The 18260-nt window shown below is 51.6% G+C and overlaps 1 protein-coding gene across 2 annotated transcripts in view; it reads right to left on the reverse strand.

Moving 5' to 3' along the window:
* Positions 1-780: 780 nt before the first annotated feature.
* The window catches only part of BATF2 (basic leucine zipper ATF-like transcription factor 2), a 29109-nt gene continuing 11629 nt past the window's right edge, over positions 781-18260 (reverse strand). Inside the window, exons 2-5 of one of the 2 annotated variants that reach the window (XM_017893424.1) lie at positions 10385-10506; positions 9715-9816; positions 7266-7367; positions 781-2668 (exon numbers count right to left, since the gene is read on the reverse strand). In XM_017893424.1, the coding sequence (XP_017748913.1) occupies positions 1883-2668; positions 7266-7367; positions 9715-9753 (927 nt within the window). In that variant the 5' untranslated portion in view covers positions 9754-9816; positions 10385-10506 and the 3' untranslated portion in view covers positions 781-1882. Of the gene's footprint in view, positions 2669-2929; positions 2999-7265; positions 7368-9714; positions 9817-10384; positions 10507-18260 lie in introns of those variants that run through there. The other variant, XM_017893427.1, reaches the window with a different exon arrangement.

The following is an 18260-nucleotide window of genomic DNA, read 5'->3' on the forward strand; positions in this document are numbered from 1 at the left end:
TGGAGTGCAGTGGTGTGATCTTGGCTCACTGCAAGCTCCGCCTCCCAGGTTCACACCATTCTCCTGCCTCAGCCTCCTGAGTAGCTGGGACTACAGGCACCCGCCACCACGCCCAGCTAATTTTTTTGTATTTTTAGTAGAGACAGGGTTTCACTGTGTTAGCCAGAATGGTCTCAATCTCCTGACCTCCTGACCTCCTGTGATCCACCGCACCTGGCCCACACAAGCCAATTTCTTAAATCTCTCTCAGTGGGGCGTGGTGGCTCATGCCTGTAATCCCAGCACTTTGGGAGGCCAAGGCAGGCAGATCACCTGAGGTCAGGAGTTCGAGACCAACCTGGCCAACATGGTGAAGCACCTCTCTACTAAAAATACAAAAATTAACCAGTGTGGTGGTGGGCACCTGTAATCCCAGCTACTTGGGAGGCTGAAGCAGGAGAATCACTTGAACCCAGGAGGCGGAGGTTGCAGTAAGCTGAGATTGCACCATTGTACTCCAGCCCAGGTGACAAGAATGAAACTCCATCTCAAAAAAAACAAAACAAAACAAATCTCTCTCTCTCCACACACACATACTCTATTGGTTCTATTTCTCTAGAGAACACCGACTAATACACCTGGGCAAATCCATCTCATCTCTGAGCCTCAGTTTCCTCATCTGTAGTATGGGAGGGAGATTAATTAGCCGGTTCATGAGGGGTTGCCCATCTCTATTATTCTCTCTTCTTTCAAAAACTCTATAGGTTACAACCAGAGGTTTAAGCAGCTAGGCAAAGCAGAAAAGATTGCAAAATACTTTATTTCCATCACATATGTTCCAAGACTTGTGTTCAGTATCCAGGAATGTGTTAAATACTAACATAGTGTTTCATTTACATGTGAGTGAAACCTGGGTGAAGAGCCAGGGTTTCTCTCCCCAATCCCCCTTAGAGTGCTTGTCCTGGAGTCAGAGTGCAAAACACCCTCTTGAAGCAGACACCATCACTGAACTCCCACCGGGTCCTGGGCCCTGCTCTTCCTGCTGTTAGCCCAGGCCAAAGAGCAATGAGGGAACTGCTTAGGAGGGGTCTGAGGGTAATGGGGGCCTAGGGGCCACCCAGGGGTGGGTGCTACCAGGAAAGGTATAGCCTCCCTGCTGTCAGGTGCAAGCCCATCACTGCTTGAAAATAACCTTGCACAGGGTCCTTCCTCATTCTTTCCTCTTGCTTTTTGTTTATGAGATGAATGGCTCTTCCACTGTGGCTTTAGGGGCAGTAGGGAGGCAGGGAGCTATTTGGGAACAGCCTGGAGAGCTGACCCTGCAGAATCTCCCAGAAGCCTTGGTGTGGCTATGAGTACCCAGGCTGTAGAAATCCCAGATGGGCCTGTTCCAGGCCTCTTCCCCAACTCCAGCCTACAGGTTCAGCGTCTTGGCACTGAAAACACTACTAGGGAAAGCAAGAGTCTGGTCTTCTGCTTGGCCTCTACCCACCAGGGCTTGGACTCTGGACCTGCCCCAGCTTGGTCAGGATTTCTGGGACTGCAGGACTCTGGCCCTGGAATCACGTAGGAATGCGGAGAGCCCTTCTCTGATCCCAGCACACAAACCTTCTCACATCAGCCCTCAGTTTCCAGGATTTCAGCCCCTAGGATGCCTGGGCCAGGACAGGAGAAGGAGGAGCGGAGGGTGGTGTTTCGGGCTCCAAGAAAGGCTTCGTGACCTTGGCCTTGTCACTTGGCTTCCCTGAGCCTCGGTTTCCTTGTCTGAAAAAGTGGAGTGATAATCTTGATTTCTCAGGTCAACTGTGAGGCTGAAATAAGATATTGGTGGTGACAGGGCCTGTCACAGTGGGAGGCCTCAGTGGTGGCTTCCTTTTCCACTGTGAAATCCTGGGCCAGCTGCTCAGCCACGCAGGGCAGCACCCAGTAGCGAGGGAGGAGAGGCCCGTGTGCTAAGGTTGCTTCCTGAGCCCAAAGAAGGGGCCAACCCAGCTCCAGAGACCAGGTTAGAAGTGGACTTGAGAGAGGAGAGCAGAGGAAAGGCCAGGAGAGGGTGAGGGCTGGGATCTACACCCAGCCCTTGCCAAGCGGCCGCTGAGAAAGCAGGTTTGTGCTCCCTGCTCTGCAGACATGCAAGCCCCAGGGCAGAGGAAGCGTTGTTGGGAGAGGACTCCAGCTTCCCTCTGGTGGGATGCTCCAGCTCAAGGGGCTGTGGAGGGGCAGTTTGGGCTGTAAGGCTGGGCTGGAGGGCACTGAGCTTAGAGGAAGACCCCTGCAGGCTGGAACCAGTGTGTGAGGCAAACAGAAGAGGGCTGGGGGACAGGTGGACAGGAGGTTCAGCAACCACAGTGGGGCCAAGGGACAGTGAGGGCAGAGGGGACTGGAGGAGGCTGGGGGAATCATGAGGCTGTGGACCTGGAGAGAGCGGCTGAGCTGGGGAACAGGAGTCCGGCGTCTGGAACAGCTCCAGCTGCTCCCGGCAGCCATGTTGTCCCTGTGGGCCAGGGCCCAGGAGCTCCTCAGCCTGGTCCCAGCAGCCCGGGAGCCCTGGAGCTGAGCAGGAGGCACAGTCCATGGGGCACAGGCACTCATGCACGTGCAGGGTCTGGCTCCACCACGCCAGCTCGGCCTGAAGGGCCTGGATCTCCTTCCTCAGGGCAAGGTTGTCTTTCTCCAGAGACTCGTGCTGCTGCAGAGAAGCAGATGGAAGGGGAGGGGAACCTCAGCCAGTGTCAGGAGGCCTGCATTAGCCTTGGCCCCTTCCAGGGTTCTCAACTTCAGGAGACAGATGCCACCACCATTGGAATAGCCAAGTGGGGTCTCTTGGCCACTCTCTGGTCAGCCCTTCATAACCACCTACCAAGTCTCCCCTGTCCCACCCCCTGAGGGGGTTCAGATCCGCCTGCTCTCATCCCACCGCTAGTGCCCTAGAGCCAGTGCCATTTCTCACCTGGTATCTCCATGGGCCTCCAACCCATGTGCCCCCCAAACCACCTATTCTCTTGCCCACAGGAGCCATTCAACAACCGTGTCATTAATTGCAGGTTAAAGCCCTTTAGAGGCACCCACCAAATTCCCTGTGGTAGAATTCCAGGCCTGTGTGGTGGCTGCAGCTGGGACCTCTGGTATTCTCTCTCCCGCCTTCTTTCTTTCTCCCCTCCCTTCCTGACCCTCACATGAACTCTGCTTCCTGGCCACATTTCCTGTTTCCTCTGCCTGGACACCCTTCCGTCGCCCTTCCCTGTGCAAATCCCAGCAGGGCCTTCCCGTGGCAACTTTGATGTCATTCTGCCCTAGATTGCTTATTGCCAGTGCCAGATCTTTTGAGGGCCCAGAACTCGCCCCTATGAGCACTGTGGGAGGATTCAGGAGATTGTTTTACACGTTGATAGCACAAGTGTGTTCGATTCTGCATCCCTGAATCAGCATTTATTAAGTTCTATTCTGCTGAATGCCGGTTCTGTGAACCCCTGAGACACAATCAATGTGCAGTTCTAAATAACCATTTATGATGACAATAGTGGTAAAAATGCAGAAAGAATTTTATGTCCACATCTCACACAGGGCTGAATACATTGAACAACTTCTTTCAGTCACCCCCCGCCCCGTTTTCTGGACAGTTTGAAAGAAGAAGTTGCAAGGGTGTTTTGCACAAAATGTGGTTTTGGCCCTGGACTCAAAGTTCTATTTTTTTTTTGAGACGGAGTCTGGCTCTGTCGCCCAGGCTGGAGTACAGTGGCTCGATCTCGGCTCACTGCAAGCTCCACCTCCCGGGTTCATGCCATTCTCCTGCCTCAGCCTCCTGAGTAGCCAGGATCACAGGCGCCCACCACCACGCCTGGCTAATTTTTTGTAGTTTTAGGAGAGACGTGGTTTCACCATGTTAGCCAGGATGGTCTTGATCTCCTGACCTCATGATCTGCCTGCCTCGGCCTCCCAAAGTGCTAGGATTACAGGCATGAGCCACCGTGCCTGGCCCTGGACTCAGAGTTAAGCCACCGGCCCCATTCCCAAACTGGTTTCTGCACGTTGAATGATGAATTTTTTTTTTTTTTTTTTTGATACGGAGTCTTGCTCTGTCGCCCAGGCTGGAGTGCAATGGCGCAATCTCGGCTCACTGCAACCTCCGCCTCCTGGGTTCAAATGATTCTCCTGCCTCAGCCTCCCGAGTAGCTGGGACTACAGGTGCGCACCACCATGCCCAGCTAATTTTTGTATTTTTAGTAGAGATGGGGTTTCACCATGTTGGTCAGGCTTGTCTCGAACTCCTGACCTCGTGACCGCCAGCCTCGGCCTCCCAAAGTGCTGGGATTACAGGGGTGAGCCGCCGTGCCCGGCTGGAATGATGGACATTTCTAAAATGTATCATTAGGTCACCCTTCACCTAAATTCTCCAAAGGCCTCAACTCACCTCCAGGAACTGAGTCACTCACTCATTCATTTATTCATTCATTTGCTACCTTCAGGAGGCTCAAGGAGTGACAATTTCAATTTCGTCCCTTTCCTCTTCCCTGTTTTAGTTTTCCTGACAAGATTTAATACCATCTGACATCCTGACCACTATAGGGACTCTGTCTGTCGGTCTGGCTTCCCAAGGAGAATATAAGCCCCGTGGGTGAGGCTAGGGTGGGCGTTTGTCTAGTGTGTCTACAGCTCTATATCCAGTGCTTAGAACTGTGCCTGGCACACGGGAGACACTCAATAGGCATTTCCAGAAGGAAGGAATAAACGAATGCATGGGTCTCCTAGGCACCATTCTGAGCACCAGTCCTCACTCTCACCTGGTCTACAGGGTACTGCTCCCCACGCCTGTGCCAGCACTCTGTCATTTGTCCCCAATGTGTTTTCTTACCTTCATCCTCTGGGAAAACACCCATTTGTTCTTAAGCTCAGGCTTCATCTCCTTTTTCTTTGTTGTTGTTGTTTTTTGAGACAGAGTCTCTCTCTGTTGCCCAGAATGAAGTGCAGTGGCACGACCTCAGCTCACTGCAACCTCCGCCTCCCAGGTTCAAGCAATTCTTCTGCCCCAGCTACTGAGATTGGCTAATTAGCTACCAAGTCCCTGTAATCCCAGCTATTGGGACTGCCTAATTAGCTACCGTGCTTGGCTAATTTTTGTATTTTAGTAAAGATGGGGTTTCACCACGTTGGCCAGGCTGGTCTCAAACTCCTGGCCTCAAGTAATCCACCCACCTCAGCCTCCCAAAGTGCTGGGATTACAGGCGTGAGCCACTGCGTCTGGCTCATCTCCTCTTTAGACCACTCAGTGCCACTACCTATGTGCTATGGACTCTATTGTGTTCCCTCCAAAAATTATATGTTGAAGCCATAATCCCCAATGTGATTACATTTAGAGATAAGGTTCTTAGAAGGTAATTTAGATTAAATGAGGTCCCAGGATAGAGGATAGGGTTCTAATCTGATAGGATCGGTGGCCTTATAAGAAGAGGAAGGGAGGCCGAGGTGGGTGGATCAATTGAGTCCAGGAGTTCAAGACCAGCCTGGGTTACATGGAGAAACTCTGTCTCTACAAAAAATACAAAAATTAGCCAAGTGTGGTGGTGCATGCCTATAGTCCCAGCCACTTGGGAAACTGAGGTGGGGAGGATCGCTTGAGCCTGGGAAGCTGAGGTTGCAGTGAGCTAAGATCGTGGACTGCACTCTAACCTGGACAACAGAGCAAGACCCTCTAAAAAAAAAAAAAAGGAAGGGGCCAGGCATGGTAGCTCATTCCTGTAATCTCAGCACTTTGGGACATGGAGGTGGGAGGATTGCTTGAGCCCAGGAGTTCAAGACCAGACTGGGCAACATAGCAAGACCCCCATCTCTATTAAAAAATAAAAAATATGAAGACATAAAAAAGAAAGAACAAATAAATAATAAATGAATAAAAAATTAAAACAAAAAGGAGGGGGCCAGGTGCGGTGGTTCACGCCTATAATCCCAGCACTTTGGGAGGCTGAGGTGGACAGATCACTTAAAGCCAGGAGTTTGAAACCAGCCTGGCCAACATGGTGAAACCCCACCTCTGCTGAAAAACAAAAATTAGCTGGGCGTAGTGGCACATGCCTGTAATCCCACCTACTCAGGAAGCTGAGGCCGGAGAATCACTTGAACCCAGGAGGTAGAGGTTGTAGTGAGCCAAGTGGCGCCACTGCACTCCAGTCTGGGCAACAGAGTGAGACTCTGTCTCAAAAGCAACAACAACAACAACAAAAATCCCAAAAAGGAGAGGAAGGGAAAGAGATCACTCTGTCCTCTCATGTGCACTGGGAGGCCATAAGAACACAGTGAGAAGGCAGCCACTTACAAGTCAGGAAGAGCACCCTCACCTGGAACCGAATTGGCCAGCGCCTTAATCTTGGACTTCCCAGCCTCCAGAACTGTGAGAAATAAACGTCTGTTGTTTAAGCCACCATCTATGGTATTTTCAGATGAGCATGAAGCTCAGTAAAGGAAGCAACTTGAAACTGGGACTGGAAACCCCGCCCATTTTAACCCTGAACCACAGTTCTCACAGTATGGTCTTGGCCACCTCCTGAACTCTGACCCCTGAGTGGTTAATCACAGATCACCATGCAGGTCCTTGGGCCCCACCTGGCCTCATGAGGTTGGAGCTGGCAGAGGAAGAATAATCCACTTTTTTTTTTTTTTTTTCTACAGACAGGGTCTCAGTCTGTTGCCCAGGTTAGATGTAGTGGTGCAATCATGGCTCACTGCAGCCTTGAACTTCTGGGGTCAAGGGATCCTCCTGTCTCAGTTTCCTGAGTAGCTGGGACTACAGGTGTGCACCACCATGCCCAGCTAACTATTTTTTAATTTTTGTAGAGACAGAGTCTCGCTATATTGCCCAGACTGGTCTTGAACTCCTGGGCTCAAACAATCCTCCAGCCTCAGCCTCCCAAAGTGCTAGGATTACAGGCGTGAGCCACTGTGCCCAGACTAGAATCCGCATTTTAACCAGTGTCTCAGCTGGCCATTGTGTTGGGGTCTCCCTGTTTGCCTGCACTTCCTGTCTTCCTTCCCCTAGACTGCAGACACCTTAGGACAAGGCTGGGCTGAGGAAAACCCTTTGTGTCCCTGGATCCTGGTGTGTACCTGGTACAGGGTTTGTACTCAACACTCAGAACTTTCCAAATCTCAGCCACAGGACCCTTTCCTCATCCCAAACCCAGGTGACCTAGAAAAATACAGGAGTTTGGGGAAGGTCTGCTCCCAGGTGGGATGGAGAAGAGGTGACTGGGCCGGTAAGTGGAGTCAGAGACAAGGAAAAGGGTTGTCCGCACCTGGTGCAGGGCGTCTGCCTTGTCTGTGTGCTTCTGCCGGCTTCGCTGGGCGGCTGCCCGGTTCTTCTGCTTCTTCAGCTGCCTTTGCTGCTCCTCGGGTTCCTGAGGGGCACGAGGCAGAGGACTCAGGAGGCGCGGTCAGGCCTTGTGCCCTCCGTCCTGGCCCGCCATTTGTAAAGCCAAGTCTTTCCCCTTGAGTCAAGTTCCCAAGGGTCTTTGTTCTCCCAGAAGCTCCCTTGGCACCCCTATAGCAGGCACTGCACACCGTGTTGGAATGCCAGCCACACCCCGTGTCCTGCTCACAGCTCACGTGGAGGGTGGGAGGGCAAGCAGGGAAGAATGGAAGCCTGAGATTCAAACTCAGACAGAGCTGACTTCAAACCCCATATTCTTTTTTCTGTTTTTTTAAGACAGAGCCTCACTCTATTGCCCAGGCTGGAGTAGTACAGCGGCACAATCTTGGCTCACTGCAACCTCTGACTCCCAAGTTCAAGCAATTCTCCTGCCTTAGCCTCCCAAGTAGCTGGGACTATAGGCACCTGCCACCATGCCTGGCTAATTTTTGTATTTTTAGTAGAGATGGGGTTTCATCATGTTGGCCAGGCTTGTCTCAAACTGATCTCGAGCTCCTGACCTCAGGTGATTCACCAGCCTCGGCCTCCCAAACTGCTGGGATTACAGGTGTGAGCCACCGCGCCCAGCCAAGCCCCACATTCTTGAACCCAATTGCCCCATCCCTGCAATGGAAGCACCACAGCAGAGGGGTAAAGCCCATGCAGCAGGCAGCCCAGAGCCGGTGTGGCATAAAGCTCAGCTTCCATTCTTCCCACTGCCATGATTTCCACACCAAGGTGTGAACTTTCCTAACTGTGAGCTCCGTGAGGGCAGATGTTCCCTGTGCCCAGCTCCGCTCAAGCCCAAAGCAGATATTCACTTATTCAACAAACATGTATAAGCTCCTACTATGTTCCAGGCAGTAAGCTAGGGGGACACAACAGCAAACAAAATACACACAAATCCCTGCCCTCAAATTGCTCACATTGTAGCAGGACGGTAGCGAAGGATGAATGAATGAAGGGTTTACTCTGGTGGAAGAGTGGACTCAAAGGTTGACAGTTGTGACCACCTTGTACCCTGGGGTGAATGAAACTTAGATAAAATATTTTATCCAAATGTCCAGAGCTCTGCAAAGTCAGAGCAAGAGGGACTGTTGGAGAGCTCACAGCCCAGCCCTCTCCCCCACGTCTCTCTGGGGCATGTGTTTTGAGGGTAAGGACCTCAGGCAAGGCCCTGGCCGCCCTGGCCACAGATTCTGAATGCTCCTAGGCTCCTGCCACAGCTCCACCCTGGCCATATGCTCCCTGGGGCCATGTCCACGGCAGGCTCACTGTAACACTGGGGCACCAAAAGACTAAAGGCTGAGACAGGACCCATGGGGAGTGAATGGGGCTCCTGTGAGATGGGCAGAGCCTCCAAGGGAAACCATGGCCCAGGGAATATTTCTTTATTTTATTGTATTTATTTTATTTTATTTTATTTTATTTTAGAGACAGAGTCTCTCTCTGTCACCCAGGCTGGAGTGCAGTGGCATGATCTCGGCTCACTGAAACCTTCGCCTCCCAGGTTCAAGCGATTCTCCTGCCTCAGCCTCCTGAGTAGCTTGGACTATAGGCACCCACCACCACGCCCAGCTAATTTTTGTACTTTTAGTAGAGACGGGGTTTCACCATGTTGGCCAGGATGGTCTCGATCTTCTGAACTCAGGTGATCTGCCCGCCTCAGCCTCCCAAAGTGCTGGGATTACAGGTGTGAGCCACCGAGCCTGGCCTATTTTATTTTATTGAGACAGAGTCTCTCTCTGTCGCCCATGCTGGTGTGCAGTGGCACAATCTCAGCTCACTGCAACCTCCATCTCCCGGGTTCAAGCAGTTCTCCTGCCTCAGCCTCTCGAGTAGCTGAGACTACAGACGTGCCCTGCCAAACCCGGCTAATTTTTGTATTTTCAGTAGAGATGGGGTTTCACCGTGTTGCCCAGGCTGATCTTGAACTCCTGGCCTCATGTTATCTGTCTGCCTCAGCCTCCCAAGGGGCTGGGATTACAGGCGTGAGCCACCACACCTAGCCGGCCTGGGTTATTTGGAGAAGGAAGGAAAGGCTGCTGTGAGGGTAGTGAGGGGGACCAGGTACTTAGGGGAGAGCAAGTACACAGAGGTCAAGTTCTAAACCGAAGGCTGGACCTGCAATGTGAGAGCTGGAAACAACTCATTCCAATCCCGACTTCAGGGGAGGAAAGTGAGGCCCAGAGAGGGGCATGCAGAGCCGTCTGTCACACTGCTAAGAGTACAGAGCTGGGACTAGGAGCTCCTGACTGCAGCCCTCACTGCCTGGGCACTGAGAACCCTTGGGATGCTCCCCTTCTCATCCCCGATCCCCAATCCCCTGTACTCACTGTCCCGGTCAGCAGCCCATTGCCCCTGCAGAGGTGCATGGCTTAGGTGGGGAAGCAGAGTCGTCCCTCAGCAGCCGTGACTTCTCAGTGCCCTCTGGAGGCCTAAGGAAGTGGTGGCTCTTTAAATCCCCAGTGACCACTCCGCCCCCAGAGGGCCAAGTTTCAGTTTCTCCTAAAGCCACCAGTTGCTCAGAATCCCTGGCTCAGGCTTGTTCACGTGGCTAGAATTTCCTAACATGAACTGGTCTTCCGGTTGGACCCTTCTCTGGAAAGAGGATGGTGGAGGGTGGAGAGGAGGGAAGACCAAAGGCCAGGTGTGAGGAGGGTGTTCCGGGGGAGGGAGGGCAGGCGGCCAGGGACTGAGATGAGAGGAGAAGCCAGTGGGGACTGAGGCTTATGTGGGGTAGAGAGCCCTTGAGCTCTGGAATTGGGGGAACTGGATCACAGCCCACATTGGAGCTGTCCAGCTTTCAGAAAGTGACTCTCCTTCTCTGAGCCCTAGTTTTCTCATCTGTAAGGGTATGGGGCTGGAGGATGGTACAACTACCCACTCCCAGGCTCATTGCAGGAACTAAGCCAGATAATACAACCACCCCCAAACCTTCTGAGACCACTATGGAAGCATGTCTGCAAAAATAAGCAATGACCGTTGGATAGAACAGATGGATACCTTACTGTTTTCATACAACAGACTGCGTAGCAGTGGAAAGATTGATGTCCAGTGGTTAGGAGCCCAGCTTCCAAGTTACATGACTTGGGTTCGTAATTTCATCTGTGTTTCTGTTTCCAAATCTGTAAAGTGGGGATAAAAACAATTTTGTTAGGCCAGATGCAGTGGTCCATGCCTGTAATCCAAGTACTCTGGGAGGCCAAGGCAGGAGGATCACTTGAGCTCAGGAGTTTGAGACCAGCCTGGGCAACATAGCAAGACCTTATCTCTACTAAAAAAAAAAAAAAAAAAAAAAAAAATAGCTGGGCATGGTGGCACACACCTGTATTCCCAGTTACTCAGGAGGCTGAAATGGGAGGTCACTTGAGCCCAGGAGTTCAAGGCTGCAGTGAACTATAATCTTGCCATTGCACTCCAGCCTGGGCAATACAACAAGACCTTGTTTCAAAAAATTAATTAATTAAAAATTAAAAAATAAAGAGCGCTGAGTGCGGTGGCTCACGCCTGTAATCCCAGCACTTTGGGAGGCCGAGATGGGTGGATCACCTGAGGTCGGGAGTTCGAGACCAGCCTGACCAACATGGAGAAACCCCGTCTCCACTAAAAATACAAAATTAGCCAGGCGTGGTGGCACATGCCTATAATCCCAGCTACTACGGAAGCTGAGGCAGGAGAATTGCTTGAACCTGGGAGGCAGAGGTTGCGGTGAGCTGAGATCGTGCCATTGCACTCCAGCCTGGGCAACAAGAGTAAAACTCCGTCTCAAAAAATAATAATAATAATAATAATAATAATAATAATAATAAATAAATAAATAATAAAGACCTAGCAAACCCTGAAGCCCCAGGCATACCTGCATGGTTGTTGTATCTCTAAGAGGGACCACACTTGGATGGGGCATCTGTTTGGGGGCCAGAGAGGCCAGTAATTCCTGTCCAAGAACAGCATGCATGCAGTCTGTAGAGTCCTATGGTCTGGTGACTAGAGCATCTTGGGGTTGTACCTGAGACCTGAGGGTTCATGGCTGATGATGTGGGGTCACAAGAATGGCAAATACAGGTATGATCTTCTGATAGGTGATGGTGGCTGGAATGTTGTTTTAAAGAGTTCATGGTCACCTCTGAGCTTAGTAAAAAAGAGTACTGCCGTTGATTAGCAATGTCTGCCACACCATGATCGATTAGTGATGTCTGTCATGGGCAGGGGTGTGGAGAGTGCAGTCCCCTGCTATCCTTAGAACCAGGCATAAAGCAAGTCTGGGTTTCAGAGTCAAAAGACTTGACTCTCAGTCCTGGCACTCCACTCACCCAGTTTATCACCTGGAGCCTCAGTGTCTTCAAATATATGCTGGCAATCACAAAGAAATGATACCTATTTGACAGTTGTTTTGAAGATGGGAAAGAATGAAATGACAAGAAAGCTCTTGGGATATTGTAAAGTACTATGCGGCAAGGATTCCCCCTCCTGAGATTTGTGGTGTCATATTCTGGATTCTAAGATTATTAATGCAGGCTCCTAATTTAAAATGCCTGGGTGGGTAGGATTGGGCATAACAGCTGGGCCTTGCCCTCCTAGTTTCTGAGGGGCCTGGGGGCAGAGGCTGAAGTGGGATCCCCCACGCAGTGAGGCCATGCCTGTTTCTCTGAATTATGTTTCCCAGAAACCAGGAAGGCTGGGGCATCTTGCCTGAGGCAGGCACCTGAAGGGCTCATTAAGCCCACCTATAAGCTCCCCTGGGAGGATCTGCAGGTGTCTTGTGCATAATGTGACTAAGAAGAAACACCCGTGTGTGTGTGTGTGTGTGTGTGTGTGTGTGTGTGTGTGTGTAGGGGCTAGTGTCCCCACTCCAGATCCCAGCCCCCATCCCGGACCCCCAATCTTTCTTCTCCAGAACTCGGCTTCTGACAGAGGTGAGACAGCAGGTGTAGCTCTTCCCAGAACACCACAGCCCTGGGAGAAGACCAAAGAAGGCAGCATTTATGGCTTCCTAAGGAGGCAGCTGGGAGAGGGAGTGGCAGGGAGGGAGGGAAGGAGAGGGAGTGGGTAATGTTTAACTAGGAATGGCTGTGGGAGACTTCTCTCAGGCAGGTGGGACCATCCAATTTGACCTTGCCTTAGACGGTGTCTCAGTCAGCTCAGGCTGCTATAATACAATACCAGAAACTGGGTGGCTTAATGACAGACTTTTATTTCTCGCAGTTCTGAGGGCTGAGAAATCCAAGAGCAAGGTGCTGGTAGGTTTAGCTCCTGGCAAGGCCTCTTCCTGGCTGGAAGATGGTGGCACTCGTGCCGTGTTCTCAGATAGTCTCTCTGCCTTCTAATAAAGACACTTATCCCAGCCGGGCGCGGTGGCTCAACCCTGTAATCCCAGCACTTTGGGAGGCCGAGGCGGGCGGATCATGAGGTCAGGAGATCGAGACCATCTTGGCTAACACGGTGAAACCCCGTCTCTACTAAAATACAAAAAATTAGCCGGGTGTGGTGGCGGGCGCCTGTAGTCCCAGCTACTTGGAGGCTGAGGCGGGAGAATGGCATGAACCTGGGAGGCGGAGCTTGCAGTGAGCCGAGATCACGCCACTGCACTCCAGCCTGGGCGACAGAGTGAGACTCCATCTCAAAAAAAAAAAAAGACACTCATCCCATGGTAGGGTCCTACCCTCACGACCTTATCTCAGCCTAATTACCTCCTGAAGGCCCCACCTCCAAATACCATCTTACCAAGGGTTGGCACTTCAGTGTGTGAGTTTGGGGGGGACACAAACTTTCAGTCCATAAAAAAGGGTGAGCAAACTAATGCCCAGAGGAGCAAGGTCACCCCACAGGAGGGGCAGAGCTGCAGGGAGAACACAACCTCTCTCTTCCAGGCCTCAGTCCTGCTCCACACCCTGCTTGGAAAGGCCTGGTCCATTAGTCCAGAGCCAGCAGCACCAGTGGGTGGAGGGTTGGAGGCCTCCCAAATACCACACCTACCAATGAGCTCCTGCATGGCAGGACTGGTTCTTTGAAGGGTCCTCAGTGCTTCAAACACTGCCTTCACATAATAGACGCTCAATTAATGAATTAATGAGTTAAAGTCCAGCAGGCAGCTTGCCACCCAGGAACCCCAAAACTTTTCTGAGGAAAGAAACTTTTTGCTCATTCCCATAGGACCTGCTCTGGGTTCCTGGGGGGCTCTCCTCAACCAACTTCATCATTTTACCAGTGAAGAAACTGAGGTATAGGGAAGAGAAAGTCACACCACTGTTTTGGGAGAAGCCAGGATGCATTGAAGCCCTGTGCCCCCACTTTTTTTTTTTTTTTGAAACAGAGTCCCACTCTGTCACCCAGGCTAGAGTGCAGTGGTGCAATCTTGGCCACCGTGTCCAGCCCCTACACTGTCCCAATTCTTTCCCACACTTCCTGGGGTTAGACAGACGCTCAGATCTCCAGCTGCTGAAGATGAGGACCCTTCAGTCTAGGTCCTTCTACCATGTGCATCCCTCATATTAGGGATTAGGTCATATTAGGCATGGCCTCCTCAGGGCACCTCCAGAGAGCTACAGATGAAAGCAGAAAAAGAGGCCAGTAAGTTGCTGGCAGGGCTGACTGGCTACTGACTTCCCATCCACACCTGAGTGGGAGCCAAGCCTCAGCTGGGAAGAGTTTACAATCCAAGGGTGTGTGGGACACGCCTGTTGAGGAAGGCACTTCCTGTCATAGAACTTCCCACCGGGGAGGTCACTTTCTGCTAGGGAGGTCAGGGAAGGATTTCCAGAGCAGGAGCTCTTTTGAAGGGACATTGAGTGATGGGCAGGCTCTATCCTAAGACCTGGAACTTGTTCTTGGGCAAGGTTACTTAACTAACCTCTTTATGCCTCATCTGTAAAATGGGGATGATATGTTATGGTGGTTGTCTTTATGGCAAAGAGAAACACAATTTTGTGGGGTTTTTTGTTTGTTTTTGTTTTTGTTTTGTTTTGTTTTGAGATGGAGTCTCGCTCTGTCGCCCAGGCTGGAGTGCAGTGGTGTGATCTCGGCTCACTGTGAGCTCCGCCTCCCGGGTTCATACCATTCCCCTGCCTCAGCCTCCCGAGTAGCTGGGACTACAGGTGCCCACCACCACACGCGGCTAATATTTTGTATTTTTAGTAGAGATGGGATTTCACTGTGTTAGCCAGGATGGTCTTGATCTCCTGACCTCGTGATCTGCCTGCCTCGGCCTCCCAAAGTGCTGGGATTATAGGTGTGAGCCACCGTGCTCACCTGTAATTTGAGACGGAGTCTTGCTCTGTCTCCCAGGCCGGAGTGAGGTGGTATGATCTCGGCTCACTGCAACCTCCACCTCCTGGGTTCAAGTGATTCTCCTGCCTCAACCTCCCAAGTAGCTGGGTTTACAGGTGCAAGCCACCATGCCCAGCTAATTTTTGTATTTTTAGTAGAGATGGGGCTTTCACCATGTTGGCCTGGCTGGTCTCGAACTCGTGACCTTAGGTGATCCACCAACCTCAGCCTCCCAAAGTGCTGGGATTATAGGCATGAGCCACCACGCCTGGCCAATGGGGATAATAATAGAAGGATTTAAGTAATTTATGTAAATGGCTTAGAACAGTGCGCGGCCCACAGTTAAGTCACATAAACATCTGTTAAACTTAACAAAGGCACTCAATACATATCTGATTAATTTTTATTCAGGTAACAACAGGCTTGTATTTTGTCCTTCCCTCCTTCCCTCCCTCCCTCCCTCCTTCCCTCTCTCTCTCTCTCTCTCTCTCTCTTTCTTTGTTGAGATGGAGTCTCGCTCTGTCGCCCAGGCTGGAGTGCAGTGGCATGATCTCAGCTCACTGCAACCTCCGCCTCCCAGGTTCAAGCGATTCTCCTGGCTCAGCCTCCTAAGTAGCCAGGACTACAGGCACACACCACCCAGCAAAATTTTTGTATTTTTAGTAGAGACGGGTTTTCACCATGTTGGCCAGGCTAGTCTCAAACTCCTGGCCTCAAGTGATCCACTGGCCTCTGCCTCCCAAAGTGCTGGGATTACAGGCATAAGCCACCACACCCAGCCTTTTTTTTGAGACAGGATTTTGCTCTTGTCACCCAGGCTGCAGTACAGTGGCGCAATCTTGTCTCACTGCAAACTCCGCCTCCTGGGTTCAAGCAATTCTCTTGCCTCAGCCTCCTGAGTAGCTGGCATTACATACGTACACCACCACGTCCCGCTAATTTTTGTATTGTTAGTAAAGACAGGGTTTCCCCATGTTGGCTAGGCTCGTCTCGAACTCCAGACCTCGTGATCCTCCCGCTTCAGCCTCCCAAGAGACTGGGATTACATGCATGAGCCACCGCACCCGGCCGTAAATGAAGTATTCTCCATGCAGCTGCTCATGAAACCTTCACCGGGAGGTAGCAAATATCTGTGTTAGAGGAGTCTCTTTCCCTTATAGATGATCTAAGTTAAGTTACGATCAAGTCTAGAGTGCACCAGCTTCAGACACGATGCCCAAACGACGTCATCGGGAGTCAGACTCTTCCTCTATTTGTCCTCCGGGCTGGCTACATTCTCAGGCAAAGCCCGCTCATGGGAGTAGGATGGCCACCAGAAACACCAGCTTCACAGCACCCCAGCGGGGCACATCCCCAGCCCCTCCCACTTTCCCAGTAGCTACAACAAAAGTCCCAGGCTTGGCCTTCCTTGGTCTGGCTTAGGTCATGTGCCTATTCCTGACATCAATCACTGTGACCAGGTGAGATGGGCAAGGCCAGGACCTCAGGCCCATCCTGGAGTCCAGGGTTGGGGTCAGCCCCATCTAAACCATAGGGACTGGGGTGAAGAAGGGGCAGTTCCCCAGGGCATTGGGTGCTGTTGGCAGAAGAAGGGTGAGTAGATGCCAGTTGATCCCACAACCTCAGCTCAGCTTCCGACATGAGGAAACTGCCACTCAGCAGCACATCCTGGCCCCTGGTCACCTCCCCAGGTTGATGGACTCCAATCCCCCATGCCTCTGATAGCAAGCCCAGCACTCTTCCTGTCCATTGTTTCACAGCTGCCCAAGATGCAGAGGAAGGTCCCAGCAGGCAGGGACCCGTGGACAGGAAAGCAAGGGCTTGCCAAAGGATGATTCCAGATGTACTGAATGCTGGGCAGAGACAGGGGAAGCCACATCATGGGGACTCCCCAGGGCATGGGGAGAGAAAAACAGACTTACTTTCAGCACATTGTGCACAGCACATTTTAGTGCTCATTAAACATGGAGTCTGGGCCAGGCGCGGTGGCTCACACCTGTAATCCCAGGACTTTGGGAAGCCGAGGTTGGCAAATTAAGAGTTCGAGACCAGCCTGGCCAACCTCGTGAAACCTTGTCTCTACTAAAAATACAAAAATTAGCCAGGCATGGTGGCACATGCCTGTATTTCCAGCTACTTGGGAGGCTGAGGCAGGAGAGTTGCTTGAACCTGGGAGGCAGAAGTTGCAGTGAGCCAAGATTGCACCACTGCACTCCAGTCTGGACAACAGAGACTCCGTGTTAAAAAATAAAAATGAAAAAAGATGGAGTCTGCAAATAGCTGGGCCTCCCAGGAACTAAGTGACTTCCCCAGGGCTCTATGGGGCTCTTCACTGCCTGGGGCTCTTCACTGCCTGGTCCTCAGTGCACCTTCCCACGCTCACTCCCCTCCCCAACCCCCAGTCCTGCTGGCTCTTTGCCACCTCCAATGCCTTGTGCTTCTGAGTCTCTGCCATTCCTTTAATGTACTTACACATCTTTCCAGGAAGTGGTCTGGAACTTCTGGAAATGGGCAGGCAGTATAAATTATAAACAGCTGAGCTCTGAAGAGTCTGAGAGCATCCCAGGGCTTTGTTTGTTTGCAAATGGCAGTTGCAATCATAGCTCCTGGATTTTCCCAGGCAGTTCAAGCCCCGAAAAGACAGGGTTCAGTCCTCGCTCTGTCCTGCTACTGTGTGAGCTCGGACAAGGCCCTTGGTTTTTCTGGGTTCTCATTGTCCTTGTCTGTAAAATGGTGATAATTCCCTCACTTTGCCAGGGCTGCCCTGATGACCGAAACAAGGCATGGAAAGTGGTCACCAGTGACCTCAGAAAGGATAAGTCCCTCCCTCTTGTCCTAGTTACCCCTAAAGACGGGAGGGCCTCATGTGGAGGCTGGTGCCAGGGAGTGGCCAGCCAAGCTCATGGAGCAAGGGACTAGAGGGCTGGCTGGGGTGCAGTAGGGCGGGAAATGAAGCCCAACCCAGGCTAGCTAGTGACTTGAAATGCAACAGACAAGACGCCGCTGCCCTTGGCAGAACCAGCACCAAGGTTAGCACCAAGGGTACAGGAGAGCTTTGACCACACATGTCAGCAGTCACCATCAGAGGACACCAGAGATTCTCCAGTTTCTTTGTTTTGCAACTGGGGAAACTGAGGCCTGGCAAGAAGAGGGGAATTGGTCAAGTACAAGGAGGCAGCGGAGACAGGCAGACCCAGGTTCTGCTGCAGCCTCCATGTGCTCTTCTCATGTTATTCCTCACTGATCCAATGGATGTGGGGAAAAGAAAGAAAGGTCAGACTGTTACTGTGTCTATATAGAAAGAAGTAGACATAAGAGACTGCATTTTGTTCTGTATTTGAGATGCTGTTAATCTGTGACCCTACCCCCAACCTTGTCCTTGCAAGAGACATGTGCTGTGGTGACTCAAGGTTTAAAGGATTTTGGGCTGTGCAGGGTGTACTTTGTTAAACAAGTGCCTGAAGGTAGCTTGCTGGTTAAAAGTCATCACCATTCTCTTAATCTCAAGTACCCAGGGACACGCACACTGCCAAAGGTCGCAGGGACCTCTGCCTAGGAAAGCTAGGTATTGTCCAAGGTTTCTCCCCATGTGATAGTCTGAAATATGGCCTCGTGG

This window comes from Rhinopithecus bieti, unplaced genomic scaffold, assembly GCF_001698545.2.
Source record: "Rhinopithecus bieti isolate Rb0 unplaced genomic scaffold, ASM169854v2 scaffold_1017, whole genome shotgun sequence".
In the NCBI taxonomy this organism is placed as follows: domain Eukaryota; kingdom Metazoa; phylum Chordata; class Mammalia; order Primates; family Cercopithecidae; genus Rhinopithecus; species Rhinopithecus bieti.